Source organism: Micropterus salmoides, unplaced genomic scaffold (assembly GCF_014851395.1).
Source record: "Micropterus salmoides isolate LMB-PRFRI ecotype aquatic unplaced genomic scaffold, ASM1485139v1 Ms_hic_scaffold_12, whole genome shotgun sequence".
NCBI classification, from domain to species: domain Eukaryota; kingdom Metazoa; phylum Chordata; class Actinopteri; order Centrarchiformes; family Centrarchidae; genus Micropterus; species Micropterus salmoides.
In genome coordinates this window covers 17644449-17668782 of record NW_024040263.1, presented here as the reverse complement: position 1 = coordinate 17668782, position 24334 = coordinate 17644449, and the positions used below count along the sequence as shown (strand labels likewise).

The 24334-nt window shown below is 39.9% G+C and overlaps 1 protein-coding gene across 1 annotated transcript; it reads right to left on the bottom strand.

Annotated features, from left to right (window-relative positions):
* Positions 1-470: 470 nt before the first annotated feature.
* Positions 471-24180, bottom strand: LOC119899270 (bMERB domain-containing protein 1-like). The gene is made up of 6 exons (XM_038713801.1): positions 23905-24180; positions 7744-7864; positions 5728-5801; positions 4091-4205; positions 2316-2386; positions 471-1780 (listed from the first exon to the last, which is right to left on the bottom strand). The coding sequence occupies exons 1-6, from the start codon at positions 23981-23983 to the stop codon at positions 1668-1670; spliced, it is 573 nt and encodes a 190-aa protein (XP_038569729.1). The 5' UTR covers positions 23984-24180; the 3' UTR covers positions 471-1667.
* Between the last annotated feature and the right edge of the window lie 154 nt (positions 24181-24334).

The window sequence follows — 24334 nt, the reverse complement described above, 5'->3', positions numbered from 1 at the left end:
TTTTGGTGAGCCTGTGCGAATTGTAGCCTCAGTTTCCTGCTCTTAGCTGACAGGAATGACAATCGGTGTGGTCTTCTGCTGCTGTAGCCCATCTGCTTCAAGGTTCGACGTGTTGTGTGTTCAGAGATGGTATTCTGCGTACCTTGGCTGTAACGATGTGGTTATTTGAGTTACTGTTGCCTTTCTGTCTTCTCAAACCAGTCTTCCCATTCTCTGACCTCTGACATCAACAAGGCATTTTCCTCCACACAACTGCCGCTCACTGGATATTTTCCCTTTTTCCAACCATTCCCTGTAAACCCTAGAGATGATTTTGCAGGAAAATCCCAGTAGATCAGCAGTTTCTGAAATACTCAGACCAGCCCGTCTGGCACCAGCAACCATGCCACGTTCAAAGTCATTTAAATCCTCTTTCTTCCCCATTCTGATGCTCTGTTTGAACTTCAGCAGGTTATCTTGACCACGTCTACATACCCTAAATGCACTGAGTTGTTGCCATGTGATTGGCTCATAAGCTATTTGTGTTAACAAGCAATTGAACAGGTGTACCTAATAAAGTGGTCGGTGAGTGTATATTAGGTGTAGTGGTCTGCAGTGTCAGTTGTGAGCTGATCCATATCATTTGTGTAAACGCAAATGGATACTTAGCATAAAGGACTAAGAATTATTTATTCAAATTAAAGAAGTCTATATGTGTTGATATCTTAGCTTGCTCATGTGCATACAGAACGATATGGACACCTAAATATAGTCTTAATAACTTTCTGCTGTCAACTTGTTAGACCCCTCCGTACTGTACCGTCTGTTTAATACTCATCAGAATATGTCATAAAATACTGAAGCATGGTGACAAAAAGTAAAACACAATGACTAGTGTGGGTTAGCAAAAGAAACACTCAAATAAAAAAACAGACATTAGTCAATATTAGGTAACTGTTACTAAAGCAAAATCAAGCGTTATGAGACTCTTCACGAACAACCACTTTTCAAAAGGTTGTACCAATTTGGATCTGGAGTCAAACAGGCAACTTCATCCTGACACAGCTCCCGATTAATGTCAGTATCATTAGTGTTATTTCCTTAATACTGATGATAAAGTGTGTCTGGAATGGCCTGTTGACTCTTGCAAAACAGCTCCTTTTTTGGAAATAACAGTTATTATAGCTCAGTTATACAGCTCAGTGCCGCCGTCTCAATCCAATTAGTGTTAGTGTACGCTATCCATGCCTTGTGCTAACTTGTGCTATTCTGTTTCTTTCCTTCAAATGGTGTCTTTCCTGTCCAAAACCATCCTGTATGCTGTTTACTCTTTTTGGAAATTGTTGATCAGAAGAAGTTGGCTCAGTAGTGATATTTAACAAGAGTAAAAATGAAAGCAGGAGCAGAGACATGGGAGGAAGACAAAATGAAAATGGAAGTGACAAACAGATCCAACATGAGACGAACTTGGGTCTTGGCATGAAAAGACACCACATGATCTTTGCAACATCCTTTGTTCTCACTCTGGGAAATTCTCAGCTCGCATCTGGAAGTGCTCCATCCATGCTTGAAAGTCTTTCTCGGACTGAAAAACTGATACTGGAAATATTGACTCCTGTGGAATGGCCATTTTGGTGTGTGGCCCCTCTGTCAGCCCTGGAGTGGGGCCCTGCATTTTGGGCTCCAGGCTACATGATGGAGCATGTGAAGCCACAGCACTCCTTCAGGAGGGTGAGGCCTGTCTTGGTGAAGGGAGAAGAGGCCTGCTGAGCCCTGGATGGCACCCGTCTGGTTGGTACACCTGAAGCACAGAGAAATCACACTGAGAAAAAGATAAAATGTACTCCAAAAAATGTTGTGATATGTTGTGGTGTATTGCGTTATGTGTGTTAGAGTTGTGTAAGGGACAACTTCATCTGTAACTTCATGTCTCTGATTCTGATGCTCTCTCTCTCTCTCTCTCTCTCTCACACACACACACACACACACACACACACACACACACACACACACACACACACACACACACACACACACATTGTGTTTAGTGTTTAGTTTTAACTGTCAAGGTTTAAAAAAGTTTAGAAGATTAATGACTTGACTAAGGGGAGGAAACACTGTTTTTTTTTTCAGAGATCTAAATCATATATAGCCTTAGTACCCCCATTTCTATTTTATGGTGAATCAGTCATTGGATGTGTGAAGGTTCATCCTTCAAAGGCCTCAGGAGGAAAACACCTTGAACAAGAGAAACATTCGGAACAAGGACAATATTTGCCACTGTTTATTTCCTCCTCAGTAATCACAAAGTTGCAGCTTTCCTTATGCTTAAATACCTGTCTTCCTAATATTTTTGGGGAATTTGGACTTCAGGAAATCTGCCATTTCTTTATCTTCTTCATTCTCCCTGTAGAAATTGAGAAAGATTGGTATAAAACACATGGAAATACATGAATACCTAAAGCACTTGGACTATAATTTAGTCCCTTCAGATCACAAAAGACAAAATATATCCTGACAGGAATCCTGTATTATACAGATGTAAAAGTCAAATATGGTCTTTACGTTACACTTCCCATGTATTCCACAAGCACGGAATGAACAATTCAAAGAAGACTGATTTGACTAAAGTGGAGAGATGAAACACCTTCCCAAGATACCCACTGGATAAGAAACCTAATTCATTTCTGGCTGTTTTAGATTAGATTTACTCTGAGAGGTTCGGGGAATAAATTCAATAAATCTGGCAGCCACTCTTTGTCTATGAAGAGATTCTTACATTTGATAAACACACTCTGCAAATGTACCATGTCTGCCCTGTTTTGGAAATAAAAAAACTAAAACATAAAAACTGCAGACAGAATTTCCTTGTAGGGTAAAAAAAAGAAGTAGAGAGAAGTAACAATAGAAAGATTTCTATATTCATCAGCATGGACAACATGGCCGGGAGCGGCATCACAGCATCTCCCCTCTACGATCCATTAGCGCACTGTTATTCTCCTGCCTCCTGCCTCTCACCTTCCCGGTAACCCTTCAGCGTTTTCACAGCAGGGTGTCAGCTGCCAACTCAAATTGGTGATCACACAAACTCACAGTGCTTGATACTGTCTGAGAATTGTAGTGGTGTGGAAATAAAACCTAAAACCACATCTGGTTGTCCACTGTTGAGACACATTAGATTAAAAGTTAAGTGTCAAGTTAAACAACCTGCGAGGATGTATATGCTGCATCAGGATAGGCAAATAAGCAGAGATGCATTCATTTACCTGTAAAGTGGAACCAAGCGTTACTCTAAATGGACCCACTGTAAGTTGAAGACAGTGGTTTAACTTCTTTACGAATGCAGGACAAAATACTTCATTGCATTCATTGTTGGAGTCCCCTACAATACATTTCTAACCACACAAGCAACATGTTTGACATCTCTGCATTAAGAAAACATTGTGTGCAAAACAACCTGCTTTAATTTGACTGTTTCAAGGTATCAAGGTAATTTATGTACCATTATACGACACAAGGTTGTACGGCAAAGTGAATAATAGTCTGTAAAGTGCCCTGTAGTGTATTGTATAATATGTGTGGTTCCCCTGCATGAACAAAACAGCCAGCAGCAGAATTAAGAGGATTGGTGCACTTGAAATAGATGCAAACTGTTTCTTTTTTTTAACCAATGGCAGCTCCTTTTGGGGTACTCACTGATGCCTGGTGACACATCTTTAATTGAAATGGCTCTCTGCTGTGTGCTCTGTGGTATGCTCTCTCACAGCACTGTGCCCTAGGAAATGTTCCAGTGTTTTAATGGAGTGCAATGGGGTACCTTTGTGGGAGCATGCATATGGATGATACTGAACTGAGCAATAGTGATTACAAGCGATGTTCCAACCTGAGCCCTATCAGTCATTATAAAAAAACAAGAGTTTCTCTGCTTGGGGGAAGAATTCCATGAAGCCTTTCCTGGGAGACTGCATGGGCAATAAATGTGCACTGCATCTCTATCTGGTGACATCGTGCAGTAGACTTTCATATTTAATTATTCATTCGCAGCCTATGGTGACAGACGACCAAAGGAATCCTGCCAAACTGCAATGAAACCATAGAGTCTGAAGCACACCTGAGTCGTTCAAACTCCACATCGTCCACCAAGAAATCTCTGGTCTCAACGAGCTTGTGGATCTGCTGCAATAGTTCTTCTTCCTTCTGCCGGTCCTCATTGGACTTGTCATTATCTGCAGCACAAGACATCTAGCATCTAGTGTTTGTCCCAGATTATCTACTTTACTACAAACAGTGGGACATCAAACAAACAAATATGGAAATAAACAAATTAATAATTCTATATGGAAATCTATAAATCTATTTATTTAAAAGCAATACATTTTGAGAATTACAATTATTATTTTTCTTGCTGAGTGTTAGATGAGAAGGTCAATACCACTCTCTGTATGTGCTTTGTGCACTAAATATGAAGCTGGAGCCAGAGGGCGATTAGCCTAGTTTAGCATGAAGACAGGAAGCAGGGTAAAACAGTTAAACTGCCCATGTCCAAAGTTCATAAATATGCGTACCATCATGTCAAAAGCTGACGAATTAACAGGTTGTATTGTATCTTGTAATCTGTACATTAACAGAAATGTAAAAGCAGCAACACGGATAAACTGTTTCTCTTGATTTTTTACTTCTGATTTTACATTTCTGTTTGAGAAGATTAAGCAAACAAGATATAACATCATGTTAAAGGGATAGTAAGTGCTTGCAGTCCAATACATTTTGTTAAAATTTGCCAATATTTTCTCAGTTTTCTAGCTCTCGGTTTTGTGTGTGCTCTAAAATAAAATCTGGTTATCCTATACTGTAACTGGGAAATAAAGGAAGTGATGTCAACCTTGCCATGCAGCATTGTTCCAGCCAATCAGCAAAATGAAGCAGAGATGGCAAAAATATGGAAAAACAGTCAAAGAGGAAAAGGTCTGAAGAATATAAACTGAGAAAGTTATATGACCAGGCAAGGGCGAAGGTGTTTCAACAATTGACTATATAAAAGATGTGGACATTTCATTTTAGCCACTGACTTCTAGATTTTTTGTAACCAGGCACTGGACGTGACAATATTTGGATGAGATGGTGGCACTAGCTTGGTTAGCAAGGTGCATCCATAATTCAGTACAGTATACAGTTGTCTCTAACCTGATGGACAGGTCGCCATGGTAGCAACATGTCAATCACCAGGTAGTCCCACCCTAAAGCATCCTCTGCTTTATCCTCTATTTTCCTCTAAATGGGATCATAATTTAATAAATGAACATGCTGTATTGAAGAAGACTTGAAACTAAAAATTGACATCATAAACTCATTAGGAAAGTGTTCACTAAGGTAAATAACCAAGTGGGAAGTAGGTTCATTTTACCATTATGTCTAATTAAAGAACTTCTTTTTGCAACCAGTGGAGTCATCCCCCTGCTGGCAGTTAGAACGAATGCAGGTTTAAGGCACTTCTGCATTGGCTCCATGTTTTCAGACCCGCAGGTTCCCACTTGGTTTCAACAATGGAGAAATGTGAATCATTTGTTTGTCAGTTGAGTTCAAATGTCAACAATCCTGCAAAATCTCTAAGAATCTTACTAAGTGTAACCACCTGCTGGCTCTAGCTTCAAATTAAGCGTACACTCGTGAGAGGGGCATCAAGATTCTCAACAAATTCTTGACAAGATATCCTCAGTCAACAACTATCAATATCCACATGACTCCTACCTGGTATGGACACTAATTTGTGCAGCTCCTTCTTCAGGCGTGTAATCTCCTTGCATAGCTGAATGTCATCCATCCTGCATGCATGATGGAACAAAAGAAACACACAAACACTTGTTAGTACTGCACATGTTATCAGATCACTTTCTATTTTAACAAGTGAAATCCTGACTTTACGGTATGGGACAATGAAATTCAAACAGAGAAAGTTTTACTATATTTCACACAGCAGATGACGCAGAGATCCCTGTGACGTCTCTGAGACAGATAGCTTTCACACCGCCTCTGTTTCTATCACACCCTTTCTCTTTCAATAGCCCTTCAAGTCAGTGGATCATTACTGACACTGAGATGGTGTGAAAGACCCCTCTGGTACAGAGGAGTTAGAGGCACTCACGTGGCCCGGTATCACAGCAACTGGGCCTTTTTTAGAAACACACACAGGCACTCACAGGGTCAGACACAAAATCCCTGACACATTACAGCCATTCATCAATGTCAGCAGAGTGAGAGCCTTGCCACCGTGCCTCGTCTACCTGTCATGTAAGATTCTCTCCACAGAAGTGTAGGTGGGGTAATGTTGGCCATGAGGACTAGAATACAAATTATATGCTTTAGTTAACTTACTAGATCAAACACACCTTGGGGTTTGTTTGTTTGTCGAGCGCTGGGGAAAAAGGTGCTTCAAATCGTGACTCTCCATCTCCGTCCTCTTCCCCTTCCCCTCCACCTCTTCCTCCTCCCGTCTCCTATTCTCCCACTTTATCTGCTTGGCTCTTGCTTGCTACTCCACACACGCCACTCCTGACATCCCCCCCGCTGTCTGAGCGGTGTTACTGCCTATCTTTCAGAGGAGTAGATGAATAAATATCCATGCATTAGCCTGCTTATTGGAAGCAAAGGTAAAGCCATTGAAATTTTAATGGGGGATGTGATGGAGAGAAATGAGGGGGAGAGAATAGAGGACATGCTTCTAGGAGATGTGTTTTTGACACAAAGTTGTGCTCTTGAATGGAAAAATGGGTTAAATGATTTGGACTGTACATAGCTTCTTTACTATGGTTTGTTCTGGCTTGACAAGGTATCAGTGGACCTTCTAGATTGATTTATTAACTGAATCATTTATTTATGTAAGTTTCTCATAGTACTACATTAACATATTGTCCCCAAAATTGTGTTATGGCTAAGAAATGATAGCAAAGACATGGTTATGGTTAGGCAATTGGTTAATGCATGTTTAGGCCCACTGGTGGTAAGGATCTGAGAATAGCCAAGTTTCATCTTCGCTTTTCATCTATTCATCGATTTTACATTCTGGTGTGCAATTAGCAGACCATACCACATTGGCAAAATAAGGAACTCAAAACGAAATCAAACCAGCATTGAAGGTCCAATGTGTAATGTTTGCTATATACATAACTACATTTTCTGTGGTATATAAAGAACTTACATAATAAACCATTATGTTTTAATTACCTAAGAATGAGCCATTTCTATCTACATACACCACAGGTCTCCTTAAGTCACCATGTTGTGTCGCCATGTTTCTACAGTAGCCAAAACGGACAAACTGCTCAACAGAGCGCATTTCGTCACTACACTGAATAAGTACGAAGAAGAATGAAGAAGAAGAAGAAGAAGAAGTAGTAGTAGTAGTACTAGTAATAGTAGTAGTCGACCGGTTAAGTTAAGAAGAGAAGTGAAATTTGGACAAATAGAGGACCACACATATTATTTAGCACAAGAGCCGACAGAGTGTGTAGTAACTGTAGTTTCTCCTTCGTACTTGGAAAGGGAGGGGTGAGAGGTGACTGAGCATTTGGTTGCAATTCGCAACTCTCAACACTAGATGCCACTAAAACCTACACACTGAACCTTTAAACATAAAGATCCTTTCACCATTCTACTGTAAATCTGGAGTTTGGGTTGCGGTAATTGAACTTGTTTTGTCTCCATTAATCACACTGGCTGCAGATGGCAGCCATGACCCTCCAAAAAGTAAAATGTTAAGCCACTCACATGTATCTCAGCTCTGACTCCCTCCTGACCAGGACGTCCCTGATCCTCTCAATCTTAAAAAGTTCCCCCTCAATGTCGTCCACGGTGATGGTGGAGTCTGCCATGGACACCACGTCGTCCCCTGAGAAAGAGAGAGAAAGAGAAAGAAAGAGGAGGACAGCTTGAATGTTGTAAAAGGCCAAATGTTGGACAAACATGCAGCACGTCTGACATAAAAACATTAGAGTGTATTAAAATTCTCTTCTTTATTAAATGGAGTTACCAGTACACCAAATACTTTAGAGAGAGAGACACACACATAGACATTCAGGAGCAGATAAAAATGATCAAATTCACCACTGCAGAACAACCTACGATTATTTTTATACACTGTATAAACAGCTGCAGCAGATTTACTTTGAAATTGCTTGTTAAGGAGCAGAGCGTCACAGACTAAATTACCATGTGTCAGTGCCTGGCATGACTCACATGGCTGCACTCTCCTCTCTCTCTCTCTCTAACACACACACACACACACACACACTGCGCAAACCCAGGTTGGTGGGTCAGCCCAGGAAATTAGCCTCCCACAGTATAGTTGTCAGACACACACACTGCAGTCCTGTCAATGCCTTGCTCTGCTTTAGAGAGAAAATTCACTGCTCAGTCATTAGTATATTTCTGCAAAAAGTAATCTCCCCTAACTAAAGCTGAAATGACTTGTTCAAATAATCAGTGAGTCAATGAACAGGCAATAAACATATAATTTTTTTGGTTATCTATCAAGCTAAAAAAGTATCTGGTTTCAGCTTCCCTGTCCCATTATCTCTGCTTTGTATAACTGTAAGTTGAGCCTCTTTGGTTTTTATTCTATTGGATGGACAAAACAAGACATTTGAAGATATCACCATGAATCTGCAAAACTTTGATGGACATTTTTCTTACAATTTACAGATTAAACAATTGATTGGTTAGTTGCAATATATAATATATATAGAAAAAACGTAATCAATGATGTAATGAACTATTAGTTGCAGCCCTACTCCCAAATATGGAACATCCAAAGTGTCAGAATTAAATGAAAGAATGAATAAATAAATGGGGAAATATATGCAAGAAAGAATGAATGAATAAAAGAATAAACACACACATTTGCTTTTGCCTTTCCCCAAGGAGACCTATTGTCATTGCTTTTCCCTTAGAGACCTATTGTGTATTGCTTTTTCCTTAGAGACCTATGTGTATTGCTTTTTCCTTAGAGACCTATGTGTATTGCTTTTTCCTTAGAGACCTATGTGTATTGCTTTTTCCTTAGAGACCTATGTGTATTGCTTTTTCCTTAGAGACCTATGTGTATTGCTTTTTCCTTCCTCTTCCTTCACTGTCAATCAACGTGTTGTGGCCCGCCCACTAAGTCCAACTAATCACTCACAGAAGTATTTCTCTCCATGATCAGAGATGTATAAAGGTCTGATCCACACTCCATACCAGTTGGTGGCGGTAACGCACCAATTCCTTGTTTGCCAACTGACAATAAAAGCACAAGGAGGAAGAAGGAAGAAGAAGATAACGTTAGACAGAACCAGCACATGTCAATGTGATCTAAATGCAGAAGTCCATTTACCGGAGATAACTGTAAGAGAGAGAGGGAGAGGAAGAGGGCGGAGAGGCAGAGGTGTTGGAGGTGCTGTCAGGGCAAGGAGAGCCAGAGGACCTACCCGGAGTGATGGCTCAATAGAGGACGAAGAAAGAGTGGAAGCCCTCCAAAGGAACCGGAGAGCTGTTACCGAGGTTTGTATTTATAAGGTAAATGTAACGTTATTATATTCTGACTTGTTTGCACAAACCCCAGCACAGTGATAATGTTATTTACATAGCAGCTCTGTGCACATGTACCCCTGGTACTGTAACGTTAGTTAGTAGTTGAATGTTTTCATAGTGTAACATGTGATTTACTGGACAACAATGATTATATGAAGCCATATTATACAAGTTGAGCAAACACTGGCCAGCCTGCAAACCCTAATATGCAGTACCATATTGCCAACATAATGTCATGCAACTTATATATAAAGCCTTATTTTATCAGAATCAGAAATTCTTTATTGATACCCGAGGGGTATCAATAAAAAGGTGTATTCTTGGTCACAATTGCTAAACTTGCATGTCAAGATACTAAGGAAAAGAAATAACTATATAAAGTAGGTAAGTAGGAAATATAATTAAATATACAAATTATAAAATCTAAATAAAGGTAATGTGGACATGTAAAGTAATTTACAGCATCAACAGAAGTGTAATGATAAATAGTAGTAGTGCATTAAATACTAATAGTAATAATGAGTACTGGTATAGTTCATTTGGAATGGATACAATCTTAAAAACAACATTATTGAGACAGAGTAACCAGAGTACTGAAGCAGAGAATATTGCATATTGAGTATTTTTCCGTGTCCTCTTTCTTCAGAAACTTTCTTCAGGAGATGACCCTTGAAGAACACAGAGATCTTTCCACCCTTCTGCTGGAGAGGCAGCCAGGCCTGGTCTTTGATGCCTTGATGATGATGCATCAGCGCAGACATGGTGCCCCACCTTCTGCTGGAGTACCAGGAGTACCTTGGTGTACTTGTGGTAACTGTAGGGAAATGCCTACGGACCAGGACAGGAAATGCTGTGGCCAGGAGCAAGCGAACTGTGTGAGCCTACAGCCACACTTCTCCCAGTACTGCCTTGAAGAAGGCTTTATTCACATTCACAGGCAGTACTGGGAGGACATTACGGCAAATTTGATGTATGTTTTATAGTTATATATTGTGTTATAGTTGTTCAACTGCAGTTCTATGGTATTGAAAAAATAAAAGGTAAGAAATAGAAGCACATGGTGTTTTTATTTTCATTATATACATTTGTACATGTGTTTAGAAAAGTATGACAATTTCAAACTTTGCCATAACATTTCCAATACCAATTTTAGTTATTTATATTTACATAATAAGGGACAGCTGTAGCCTTACTTATCATTACTGTTCAAAATTATAAACTGTAATTTAGGCTACCTACTGAAAATAATATGCGCAGGTCACAGTGTACTTAGCAGAATAAGATGAAACGTGTACAAAATGGAAAAACATGAAATTACCAATAGAGGAGGGTAGGAACAGAATTTAATGTTAATAAATTTCTCTTTTTGAAGAGTAAAAGCTACTTTGTCAGTGAACTGAAGTTCTTTCCCTCGTGATCCTGCCTGACAAGAATCAGGACACATGCAAGGTGATCTCCTATAGGGATCCTTCCACATCAGATGCTGGTTGGAATAACGGTCCTGTTGAAGACAGTGCCATCAAACATAGTTACAGACTATATTGTAATGTAAATATCATTCAGTGACATGTAATATGGTACAACATAGGCAACAAATTTGTGTAACTTACCTAGACCTCTTCTGATTTGTCTCTGTAACAAGTCTGATGTGGCTGGTGCAGGTACGGGGGGCACCAAACCAAGCTGTCTGGGGTCATCTGGTCGAAGGCTCCTCCTTCTAGGCATCCCCACTCCACTTGTGAGTCTGTTCTTCACAATCCTTCTTTACAACTCGTAAATGTATCTGTAGGTTTTTTCAGATTTCAAGGCATATATGCTGTATCTTCTAGCGTTCTTCTTATACAATCTTTTGAAACTGAAATAACACAAATTACAACCATTTAATATCAGTTTGTAAGTAGAACAAGAGAAAACCTTGAATGTAAAGACATTTTGCATATTGCATATAAAACATTGGCTGAATATTGTACTATGAATGGGAATATTATATAAGTGTAAAACGTACATCTCTTTGCCGTCCAACATTTTCATTGTTCTCATAAACTGGTTGGCTGAAAGCATAGCGCTTGCTGGCATACATCAGGATATGATTCTGGAATGACTCTAGGTCTGCAGTCGATCTGATAGAACAAACAAACAAACAAATACATACTTCTGTGTACATGAGCAGTAAGCACAAATATTACTAATATACATCAGTGTGAAAAAGTATAGCCACACTACCTGAATCGCAGATAGTTGTGAACATCTTTCTGCCACCTCTTATTGAGAACTATATCCACTAAAACTTTGTGGCACTGGGAGTCTCTCTGGATCCACATCTTTCCCCCGCATTTGCTCCGATTCAAGGTGCCCGTGTTTGCAGCTTCTCAAAAAATATCACAGAAAAATAATACATGTAATTAGGGAGTACTACGTACACAATGTTCATTTGGGTCATTGAAAACATTTTCCTCCAAGTCCTCCTCAACAATGCTCATGTCATGTAAGCTGCAAAATTATTACAAATATATATTCTGAACATTTGGACAAAAGCAATACAGGGCTAAAAGTTATGATGTGTACATGTTACCTTTGTTCAAGGCCCTGAATTTCTGTGGCTTCTGGAATGACATCAAGATGCGCATCTCTGTAAAGAATAACCAAAGCAAGTTGTGAAAATCCCACATATGCTCATTCAACAGTAGATATAGACCAAAAATAAAATAAAATTACACACTAATCATAAAGTTCATGTTTCTAATCAAAACTATTAGGACAAAATTAATATATTGTTATGCATGACTTACAGGTCTGTTCCACTAGAAGAACCAATGCTGGAGCCGGGACTTGCAAAGGTTTTCGCTTCAAGGGAGTCGATGTTGCAGGACCTGTCTCGTAGCTGGAGAAACAACAGCAGCATCAATAAATGAAGTGCTACATGACACAGTCGCATACAACTGTAATACATTACTGTACTGTAATCCACAATGTGTTACATCTTAGTAGGGTTTGCTCATCTGGCCTAATAAACTGAATATCCCAAAAACTATCACATCTAGTGCAAGTATGATCACCGACAGACAACATGGAAAATGTAAGCCAAGAGTGTGTAAAAATGTCCCTGTTTCTGTACCACAGTCCATAAACCACAGTTATAAACCACATCATGGATAAAGTTTATAAAGCCATAGTCAGGTGAGGATCAAGGGTGCTCTACAATATAATATAACACAAATAAGTACTGACAGCCATAATTTGAGCTTGTGGTAACCTTTGTATGCACCCTAGAAGCAATACAAACAAATACATTGTTTCTAATGCAAATGCAAATTAGTCACTTGATAGGCACACAGTGTTGTTATCGTAATGCTGTTAGCAGTAAAAATAAATGTTTTCCACCAGGGCAGTAAACATTTAGCTTGCTAATCTGGTCCATGCAATGTTACGGTTTTATAGCTAATTGTAATCATCAGACGATTGTCTCACAAACACAAAAGACACATTTCTGTCCACTAAACGAAGCCAAAGCGCTGGAGAACAACCTTCGAAATAACAATCCAACTAACGTTACATATTTCTTCTAACAGGGTAGTAAAAGTTTAGCTGGCTAATATGAGCTGTTATGCTGTAGGCTAACGTTACTGTTTTGCGGTCAATAATACTAATCAGCTGATTGTCTCACGAACGTAACCAGCACATTTATCCCCACATAGCAAAGCCATAACACAGCGAGGGAGAAGAACTAAGTTACATGAAACAATCCAACTACATATTTTACACCACTGACAAGGGAAAAGTCACTTCTCACGGTGTCTATGGCTAGCTTCTGGCTAATGCTAACATTATCAAACAACAGTTTTCATTTGCATTTCTAAAGTTAGAATACCTTACCTGTCCATCAGAAAACTGGCAACTTCGGCGTCGCTTTGAAAACATTTTTCCCTCATTAGACCCTTCCATCTGGGAAAAGCCACACCGATGTTTACCCGTGATTTCTGCCTGAGTCGCTCCCCTATTAGTCTGGCTTCATCATGCTTTCGCTTCTTCGAAGCAGATTCACCTTCCGTCGGTTCCTGTGCTAAATAATAGCTGCGGTCCTCCATTTGCCCAAAATTCCACTTCTAATAAAGGAGAGCTTCTACTACTACCTAGTAGTTAGAAACGTACAACTTCTTCTTCTTCTTCTGCTGGTTCTCTTTCACGGTAGTGACGAAAGGCGCTCTGTAGCGCTGTTTGGTCGCAGTCGGCTACGGTAGAAACATGATGACACAATATGTCGACCTCCATAGAAGGGGGTGCCGTGGTGTATGTAGATGTAAATAGCTCATTCTAAGGTAATAAAAACATAAGGGTTCATTGTGCAAGGTCTTTATACACCACTGAAAACATAGTTATCGATATTATATTGCATTTCTGTCAATAGATCCTCAGAAATATTACACACTAAACATTTAACTAGTAACTATGGGCTATTTATGTCAGTTGTTGCAGTTAAACTGCCATCCTTTTAATAACACCTAAAACACTGCTGAGGGTGCAACTGTGTGTACACTTTGTGACAGTTAGCCACGGTTTTCGTTCACTTTCAACATCATGCACCACCATGCACCTGGAACGCTTTGATGTGGGAAGTCGGAAGTTTCAACAGGGAAATATCCCAGTTCCGACTGGTCTCGAACGCAGCATAACTCTTTCCAAACTTTCTACCAATCATAACACTCTTTCAGGGACAGCATATGGACACTGAAGATAGTATCAGTCATCGGCTGCTCGACCTGACTTAGTGGGCGGGCCACAACACGTTGATTGATAGTTAAGGAAGAGGAAGGAAAAAGCAATAAACCTAGGTCTCTAAGGGAAAAGCAATGACAATAGGTCTCCTTGGGGAAAGGCAAAAGCAAATGTATGTATTTATTCTTTTATTCATTCATTCTTTCTTTGATATATTTCTGCATTTATTTATTTATTCTTTTATTCATTCATTCTTTCTTGCATATATTTCCCCATTTATTTATTTATTTATTCTTTCATTTAATTCTGACACTTTGGATGTTCCATACCCAAAACACAGTTTTGCAATTAATCGATACGATCAGTGGCAAACCTAAACACAGACTGATTTTAATGTGACATCAGGATTCACTTCAACTATAAATCTTGCTTTGATATTAGAGGAAATCTCTCTCACTTTTATAGGTTATTCTATATTTAACATTTCAGTTTGTAGTCTGACCAACAACTAAATGTTCCACAACAGCAAATTTTTGATATACTGTACGTCTTTCGCAAGGATTAGAATAAATGTACTGCAGCTATTACTTGTCTCCAGAGGCATTAAATAATTTAGAGCACCTTCCATCAAATAATTTAACCATTCCATGTCATATTCCCTCTCACACACAGCAACTCTGCTTTCAAGCAATTAAAGTACCATATAGTGCAAAGAGGATGTTGTGATGGCTTGGTGAACAGTAATATTAAACACAAAGCTGTGTTTAAATCTGTCTCATTATGCATGTCACTCCACACACACTGCTCCCTTTGCTTCTCCTTTCAAATAAAACAGACAACTCATGATGAAAATTCCATCCTCAATCTAATATAAGGCAAATAATATAAAATTGCACACTGTTTGCTGGACACGTCTCTACCATTTACAACAATTTAATGAATCTGTCCCTGGAAATGTTTGGTATGAAAGGACATCAAAGCATTTCACACAGCGTACACAGCTGTACACTGTGAGCAGCAGGACCTGCACTAGAATCAAATACACCAGCATATCAAACGTTTACCTGCAAACACCTTCTAGAGAAGCAATTTTTTTAGCCATGCATGTCAAAATACATACACTAAATTCAATCTACCCTGAGATCCAAGTATGGTTGACCTTCTTAAAGGCAGATAGTCAAAGACCTGCAGTGACAGCTGCGACTTAACAATTGAGGGTAGTCACCACCACCGCCTGCTCTTGAATTGTTCCATTTAGCACAGTAGTGGTCCTGGAGAGAGCTGCACAACATGGGAGATACCAATACCACCAATGACACACAGTCCCTGACTCCGCCCGGGGCCCTTTATATAAATATATATACACACACACACACACACACACACACACACCATTACTTAGTAGGGCTCTAGTTTATAATAGCTCTATTCTAGTCACTTTTAGCCTTGGGGAAAATGCTGACTGGTTTCAAAGTGCTTTGAAGATACGTCTTCTGCACTAGCATGAAAGAAGGCCAAACAGATGAGAAGGGCATCATAATTTCAAACTGGGATTGTATGACTACAGGGTAGTAGTAAAAGCGTAGTGGGAAGCATTAACCGTGCTTGGTGATAATTGCCGGTTTACATTGGCTTATATCCCTGCTGGCATTAGAGCTTTGTTTGGGAGCTTGCAAGTGCAGTGTGCTTTGTGCAACAGACAAACAAGGGTTCCTGAAGTACAGACAGACATCTTCAGGCAGACACTCTGTACTCTGTTACTATGACAAATCTGGCTGACGTCAGTGTAGCGTCAACACAACCTTACAACCTTGAAAGTATAAAAAAGACATGCAGACAAATCTACAACTTCCCATAACGAAAGCATTAACTGACATTACTTAAAATGCATTGCATTATAGAGTAGCAAAAAAGCCTAATCTCTCTGTTAACATGTTTTTTCTCACTTACTATTAGATAAACAAAAACATTAACACTTTCTATGGTTGCATTTTTTTAATTAATTTAACAAGTATTTGAATCATAAATAAGCATTTTGTGGCTTCCTTCTAATTTTAAAACTGACTGGGAAAACTGGGAAAAATCCTATTTTACTTTATTACAGAGTTAAATGCAGTAGCTCTTTCTTCTCCCTTGTCATTAAACACATAAAATAACAATCTTTTGTTTCCCACATATAAAGTGAATAGCAGCCAAACTGTTTTATTTGCCTTAACAAAAGTGAGTTTCCTACTGAATGAACTTGACAAACAGCTGAACAGAATTTGTTTCACTGCATACACTTGTACTTGTCAGAATGGGTGACGAATAACCTTGATTTAAATGGTGGGAGGAAGCTTTGTTAATGCTAGTTCCACCTGTGACAAGTCAACAAGACAGGTAAATGTCTGCTGTGAAAAAAAGGTCTCTTTAGGGTTCTGACAAAGACAAAGTGGAGTGTCTGATTCATGACATTGTCACAGAGGCTTTGGCCATTATGTAAGAGGAAAGCATACTTGTAATAATACATGTCCAAAGCCAAATAATTGTTTCAGTATTCATGCTGATTTAAAAGAAAACATCTGCGACCGTGGTAAGCAATTGCAGAAGAGTGTGCACATTTTCACATGCAGATATATAGGAAGGTTTTAGTAAGCATAGTGTGTGTGTGTTTACCAGAGAATGAGAAGGCGAGAGTGAAAGAAAGATGCAAAGAGCCACTCACTCACTCTTTGTATTCTAATGTCACTCTGTATGCTCACACACTGCATGCTCATGGCATTACAGATGTAAAGATGCTGAATGCTAATTTGCCAGGATTAATACATAAAACCGATGCAGCCTTGTGCTTGAAAGTATAAACAGGATCTGCTGACACAACATCACATCCCAGCCACTACCAGCAAGCAGATACACTTTATTTTTCAATCATCACCACTGAAATCACTGTCAAAATATCAGACAAGTCTCTGGGAATTCCCATGTAGCTGACCGAAGCACTGGACTGTGAGCTGGGCTCAGATCTGTTATCACAAAGAAAATGTAGGGGAGAGCGGGGTATGTTGTCACACTTTTCACACTGTCTAATATTTACTGAGCACCATACATCACAATGGTACAAATGTCATACCAAATGAAAGAATGAAGTCCTGGGCAGAAGTTTTGTATTCATTACATCTTCATATCTTATCTCATTATGGAGCTGTAGACTGTTGAATAGAGAGTGTGCACTTTTTGTCCCGTTGGCAGGTAAGTTGTCACACTGCATAGGGTAAGTCACACTGGATTATCAAACAATTTGAACACTTAATTGTGAATATTGATTTCAATTTCAAATTGTAAACAGAACTAAAACTAAAAACAATCAAGCCTAGAGAATTTGGAAAAGAAATAAATTCAAAACAAAAATGTTGGCAAAGCACACATTATGTGGGACAACCTCTTTCAATCAAACGTTCTTTGGAGTGCAAATAGATCTATGGTAATTTAATTTAATGCTGCAGATGACTTGCTTAAATGTATATATACAGATGAGGTGTTTAAACACATTAATGCAACAAATTTTTCATTTTTGTACGACGTACATATGTATCTGATTAATCAGACATGTATTCAGAGTCACAGTTCTGGCCCACATAAATTGCCTGGCCTGAGGTGTAAGCATTTCAGGCCCATTTGTTGAATTTCACACATTTAAACCACATCTCCTTTGGAATACTGTAGGAAAATGGCTCCACATAGATGAGGCCAAAAGAGATGTCAGCAGCTTATATCAAAATCCTTAGCCGTACTTCTGATTGATTTGTTCAAAAACACATTCCTCTTTGCAATTGCAAATAAATTACAAGCTTATTTGTCTATTACCCTTGTTGTCTAACTAAATTAATAACTGTATGATGTAGTGTGTTTGTCTACTAACACACTACATGTCTACGGTATAAGACCGTATATACCCTGTCATGAATTCAGTCAAGTGTAGTCCAGGCATATGGCTGCTGCTGTCAACTACTGAACAGTGTATAATATTCTATTTACAGTTTCATTTAATACTGGTGTCAGAGGTAATTACACAATTTCACATAGTTTTCTGAGCATGTTCTATGTGTTTATTTGTACTGGGGCAAGTAATTACATGTGACAACTTGCCCCAAACTGACATGTGTGCTAATGTTGGCTAAACCTCAAGGTTAGCTTAACATAGCACTTCAGCTGAAGTATCAAAAGACACGTTATTGTCTCCTCTACTTTGTGCAAAGTTAAGATTTTGAACATCCATACCTAATAAGGTCGGAATACATAAAAGGTAAAGTGCAAATGTTTTACAAAAATAATAAAATTGTGCTCCTCAGATTAGAGTGACCTTGACCACATGTGAACAGGAAGTTGAACATAGAAAAAGAAGTCACACAAAAGTGGCTATTTGATTTTTGACATAGAGCCTCTAGTGTTGGAGTTATGAGCAGTGTGACACATTACACAGGAGACAACTTACCCCGTTCTCCCCTACATGTCATAAGCATTGCTTAGTATATGCTTGCACTGTTAGAGACAACACGTTGCTGCAGAGGCTCTCAAGGAAAGGTTATTCTGCCACTGAGCAGTTATGACTCATCACCAGACCTCTCTGAAATGTTCCCTCCTTTACACTACAGACAACCCAGAGTTAAGACCAGGAGGCAGAGTCGCAGTTTAACACACTTCTCTGCCCTTCTTTTTCAGCAGTTACCCACCCAAAACCCTACGCAGAGTCGCAGTCTAACACACTTCTCTGCTCCTCCATTTCAGGAGTTACTTAGTGAAAATCCTATAGTGACGGTGTCTGCCCCCCGACCATCGAAATTATTTTAAAAGGTAAACAGAAGAGGAGCTGTGCATAAAAACCTCATAAAAATTAAAACCACAAGAGCAATAGTGCAAACGAATAGGAGAGTTAAATGTGGACTCTTAAACATCAGATCTCTCTCTTCTAAAGGTGTACTAGTAAATGAACTAATATCAGATTATGATATTGATTTATTTGGTCTTACTGAAACCTGGCTGGGTGATGGAGAATATGTTAGCCTAAATGAATCCACCCCTCCCAGTCATATTAATACTCACATTCCTCGAGGCACAGGCCGAGGAGGTGGAGTTGCAGCTATCTTCGACTCTAGCCTACTAATCAGCTCTAAACCTAAACTAAACTATAAATCATTTGAAAGTCTTTCTTAGTCTTTCGCACCCAAGTTGGAAATCACTGCAACCAATTCTTTTTGTTATAGTGTACCGAGCACCTGGCCCGTATTCTGAATTCTTATCTGAATTTGCAGAGTTTTTGTCAACTTTAGTCCTTAAAACGGACAAAGTTATTATTGTAGGGGATTTTAATATTCATGTGGATGTTGAGAATGACAGCTTCAGTACTGCGTTTATCTCTTTGTTAGATTCCATCGGCTCACTGTTTTAACCACACCCTCGACCTTGTTTTGGTGTATGGTATTGAAATTGAACATTTAGTGGTGTTCCCACAGAATCCCTCTTTATCCGACCACTGTTTGATAACTTTTGAGTTTGTATTGCTGAACTACTCGCCATTGGGCAAAAATTTCTATACAAGATGTCTGTCTGATAGTGCTATAGCTAAATTCAAGGATGCGATTCCATCAGCTCTAAATACATTATCTAGTCACAAAGTAACGGAGGACTCCTATGCTAATTTCAGTCCCTCCCAAATCGATCATCTTGTTGATAGTGCTGCAGGCTCGCTGCGAATGACACTCGACTCTGTAGCCCCTCTAAAAAAGAAAATACTAAAACAAAGACGGTTAGCTCCATGGTATAATACTGAAACTCGCAAATTAAAGCAAATATCACGGAAACTTGAGAGGAATTGGTGTTCCACCAAAGTGGAAAATTCTCGTTTAATTTGGCAAGATAGTCTTAAAACTTATAGGAAGGCCCTCCGTAATGCCAGAGCAGCGTACTACTCGTCATTAATAGAGGAAAATAGGAACAACCCCAGGTTTCTTTTCAGCACTGTAGCCAGGCTGACAGAGAGTCACAGCTCTATTGAGACAAGTATTCCCATAGCTCTCAGTAGTTACGATTTCATGAGCTTCTTTAATGATAAAATTCTAGCTATTAGAGACAAAATTCACCAAGACCTGCCCTCAATTGGTACCGACTTATCTCTTAACTCATGAACCTTAGAAACAGCTGTAGAACCAGATACATGTTTAGACTGTTTTGCTTCCCTCAATCTTTACCAACTAACTTCAATAATTTCTTCATCTAAACCATCAACCTGCCTCTTAGACCCCATCCCGACTAGGCTGCTTAAAGATGTTTTACCCTTAGTCAGCACCTCTATACTAGATATGATCAATCTATCTTTATCAACAGGCTATGTACCACAGTACTTTAAAGTAGCTGTAATTAAACCTCTTCTGAAAAAGCCCAAACTTGATCCGGATGTTTTAGCCAACTATAGACCTATATCTAACCTTCCATTTCTCTCTAAGGTTCTGGAGAAAGCAGTTGCTAAACAGCTGTGTGACTTTCTAAAGAGCAATAGTTTATTTGAGGATTTTCAGTCAGGATTTAGAGCTCATCATAGCACAGAGACAGCACTGGTGAAAATTACTAATGACCTCCTTATTGCATCAGACAAAGGACTTGTCTCTGTACTGGTTTTATTAGATCTTAGTGCTGCATTTGATACCATTGACCATCAGATCCTATTGCAGAGACTGGAATATTTCATTGGCATTAAAGGAACCGCTCTAAGCTGGTTTAAGTCCTATTTATCAGATCGATTTCAGTTTGTACATGTTAACGATGAGTCCTCCATGCACGCCAAAGTTACTCATGGAGTTCCTGAAGGATCTGTCCTTGGACCAATCCTCTTCACTTTATATATGCTTCCTTTAGGCAATATTATCAGGAAACATTCCATAAGCTTTCATTGTTATGCAGATGATACTCAGTTATATCTATCGATCAAGCCAGATGAAACTCATCAGTTAGCTAAACTTCAAATGTGCCTTCAGGATGTTAAAACCTGGATGACCTGTAATTTTCTCAGCAACTCAGATAAAACTGAAGTTATTGCTCTGGGGCCTAAGCACCTCCGTGACGCATTATCTAAAGATATAGTTTCCCTGGATGGCATCGCCTTGGCCTCCAGCACCACTGTGAGGAATCTTGGAGTTATCTTTGATCAGGACATGTCGTTTAAGTCTCACATTAAGCAAATTTCAAGGACCGCCTTTTTTCACCTACGTAATATTGCGAAAATCAGGAACATCCTGTCTAAAAATGATGCAGAAAAACTAGTCCATGCATTTGTTACTTCTAGGCTGGATTACTGCAATTCCTTATTATCAGGCTGCTCGAAACAGTCCATTAAGACTCTTCAGCTGACCCAGAATGCTGCAGCACGTGTTCTGACAGGAACCAGGAAAAGAGATCACATTTCTCCTGTTTTAGCTTCTTTGCATTGGCTTCCAGTAAAATCCAGAATAGAATTTAAAATCATTCTTCTTACCTACAAAGTTCTTAATGGTCAGGCACCATCTTATCTTAAAGAGCTCATAGTACCTTACTACCCCACCAGAGCACTGCGCTCCCAGAATGCAGGGTTACTTGTGGTTCCTAGAGTCTCCAAAAGTAGACTAGGAGCCAGAGCGTTCAGCTATCAAGCTCCTCTCCTGTGGAACCAGGTTCCAGTTTGGGTTCAGGAGGCAGACACCATCTCCACATTTAAGAGTAGGCTTAAGACTTTCCTCTTTGATAAAGCTTATAGTTAGGGCTGGCTCAAGTAGTCCTGAACCATCCCTTAGTTATGCTGCTATAGGCCTAGACTGCTGGGGGATTCCCCATGATGCACTGAGCTCCTCTCTCCTCTACTTTCTCTCCCTCTGTATGCAACCTTATCCCATTATTGCATGTTACTAACACAACTTCTCCCCTTTCTGGTAGTCTTGTGCTTTCTCGTCTCTCTCCTCTCTCCTATCACTTCCTGCAGGTTTTCTGGCTCTGGAGCTGTGGAGTCTGGATCTGTGGTTGCGGGTCTCCTGCTGCCCCTGTGTTCCTGCTCGACACCTTCTGCTGCAACGACTATTGTTGCTAGTCTTATTGTTATTATTGTTATTATAATCATTAACATTACGATGGTTACCATTAACACTATTATAAATATCTGTACCATTTTTCATTTAGTCTATAGCAACATTACCTTTACTGTCTGTACCTCTGTGTGTATATTGTGTAGGCTGCCTCCCTCCCCTCTCTCTCTCCTTACATCCCTCTCTCTCTCTCTCTCTCTCTCTCTCTCTCTCACCCCAACCGGTCGAGGCAGATGGCCGCCCACCCTGAGCCATGGTTCTGCTCGAGGTTTCTGCCTCTTAAAAGGAAGTTCTTCCTTGCTTCTGTCGCCTAGTGCTTGCCCTTGGTGGGAACTGTTGGGCTTCTGTAAATATCATCACAGAGTATGGTCTAGACCTGCTCTTTTATGAAAAGCGCTGTGAGATAACTGTTGTTGTGATTTGGCGCTATATAAATAAAATTGAATTGAATTGAACTTTCTCACCCTCTCTCACATTTAGCGTTTCTCATCTCTCTCTGCTTAGCCTCAACCCCATACCTCCCCAGGTCTGCCGTTCTCTTTATCCCGACCCCTGGAGATGTGAATTACATCATGAGCTCAGTTGACAGTCTTTGCTTTGACTCCATCCCTGTCTTTTTACACTGCCATGGTGTGCTTTTTACTCTTAATGAGGCAGAACAGCATGCTGACAGACCGATCAGCCAGAGACCAAGAGGCAGAAGCAGTGGAAAGAGGAGGAGGGATGGGGAGCAGGAGAGGACAAGAGGAGGCGCAAAGCGGGAAGGGGGAGTGAGACGAATAAAGGAAGAATGAAACCTTCCAGTGCACAGGAAAAACAGAGATTAACAGATTAACAGAGATTCTGCAGGACTTTGCAAACTTCCCACCTGAACAATGAATTGTTAGTCGCAGGCGTTTGAGGGACATCATTACTGCATGGAGCACTACGCAATGAAGAGTTTCAGTGACTTCTGACCTATGCTTCTGACCTAATAGTCTCTCGAACGCTGAAGCTTAGATACGGCCAATGTCCAGCCAAGTCCCACATGTGGCTCATTATTCATCATTTGAGGTGAAGGCCACTGAGTAATGGGCCCCCACTTTGCTCTAACACAAGTAATCACACACCATACAAACACAGGCACAACATACACGCACACACACACTAGTAGAACAAGCACCTGTGGATTCTTGACATTTTCAAAGCAGCTGCCTGTGCTGCAACTAGAAAAAATTAATTGGTTCTTTCAACTAAAATGGCAGGTATAAAAGTAAAAGTCTAAAATTACAAACTACAGTTATTCTGTACATTTTAGTGTTAACAAGACAGAACACAAACCTATAAAGCCTTACAGCCACATTGTGGTGATGCCATAGATAAGTATAAACAAATTGAAGTCACTGTTAATGTAGTAATTGCTACACCCAAAGACACTGTATCTCCCTGTAGCAATGTTATTGTAATAAGAACATTAGGAGAATTTGGAGCGATACTGTAGGAGATAAATATAACCAGAGGTCACTTTAAACTCGGTCGATAGATCGACAAGTAATAATATTGCTGTATTTATTCGTTAGGTAACCTGGTTTGTCGCTGTCTCTGGTCCACTCAGTGCGCGCCAGTGAACCGTACTGATGAGGAGATCCTTGATTCTTCTCCATCGTTCCGGCAGCTCCTCTTCTCTTCTTTTATTGTCCTCTGTATGCTTCCAGATGCAGCGGCAGGGAAACGGCAAGGGAAACTACCGGGGAGGGTCTTGCAGTCAGAGTTTGCTGCTGTATTTCACTGAGTCATCGATAGTCAGTAACCAACCTGTAGAGGAACGGAGCACGAGGTGCTCCGGCGGGCCCCACCAGCAGGTAGGTACCGCTTCGTGTGCAGCGCGCAAGTCTCTCTCTCTGTGTGGACCACTGCTCACGCTGGTTAATTACAAACTAAATAACGTCATCTGGTGGCAATTCGATGCACTTACACCACGGCAGAGACCACTCCAATGTGCGTCTAAGCAGAAC

Bases quoted from the DNA above. Each gene is read 5' to 3' on its own strand.
- LOC119899270 (XM_038713801.1), bottom strand. From the start codon at position 23,983: ATGGAGAAGAATCAAGGATCTCCTCATCAGTACGGTTCACTGGCGCGC. The intron at 7,865-23,904 runs GTTACCTAACGA...TCTCTTTCTCAG, and splicing joins CAGAGACAGCGACAAACCAG to GGGACGACGTGGTGTCCATG. The intron at 5,802-7,743 runs GTGAGTGGCTTA...TCATGCATGCAG, and splicing joins GAGTCAGAGCTGAGATACAT to GATGGATGACATTCAGCTAT.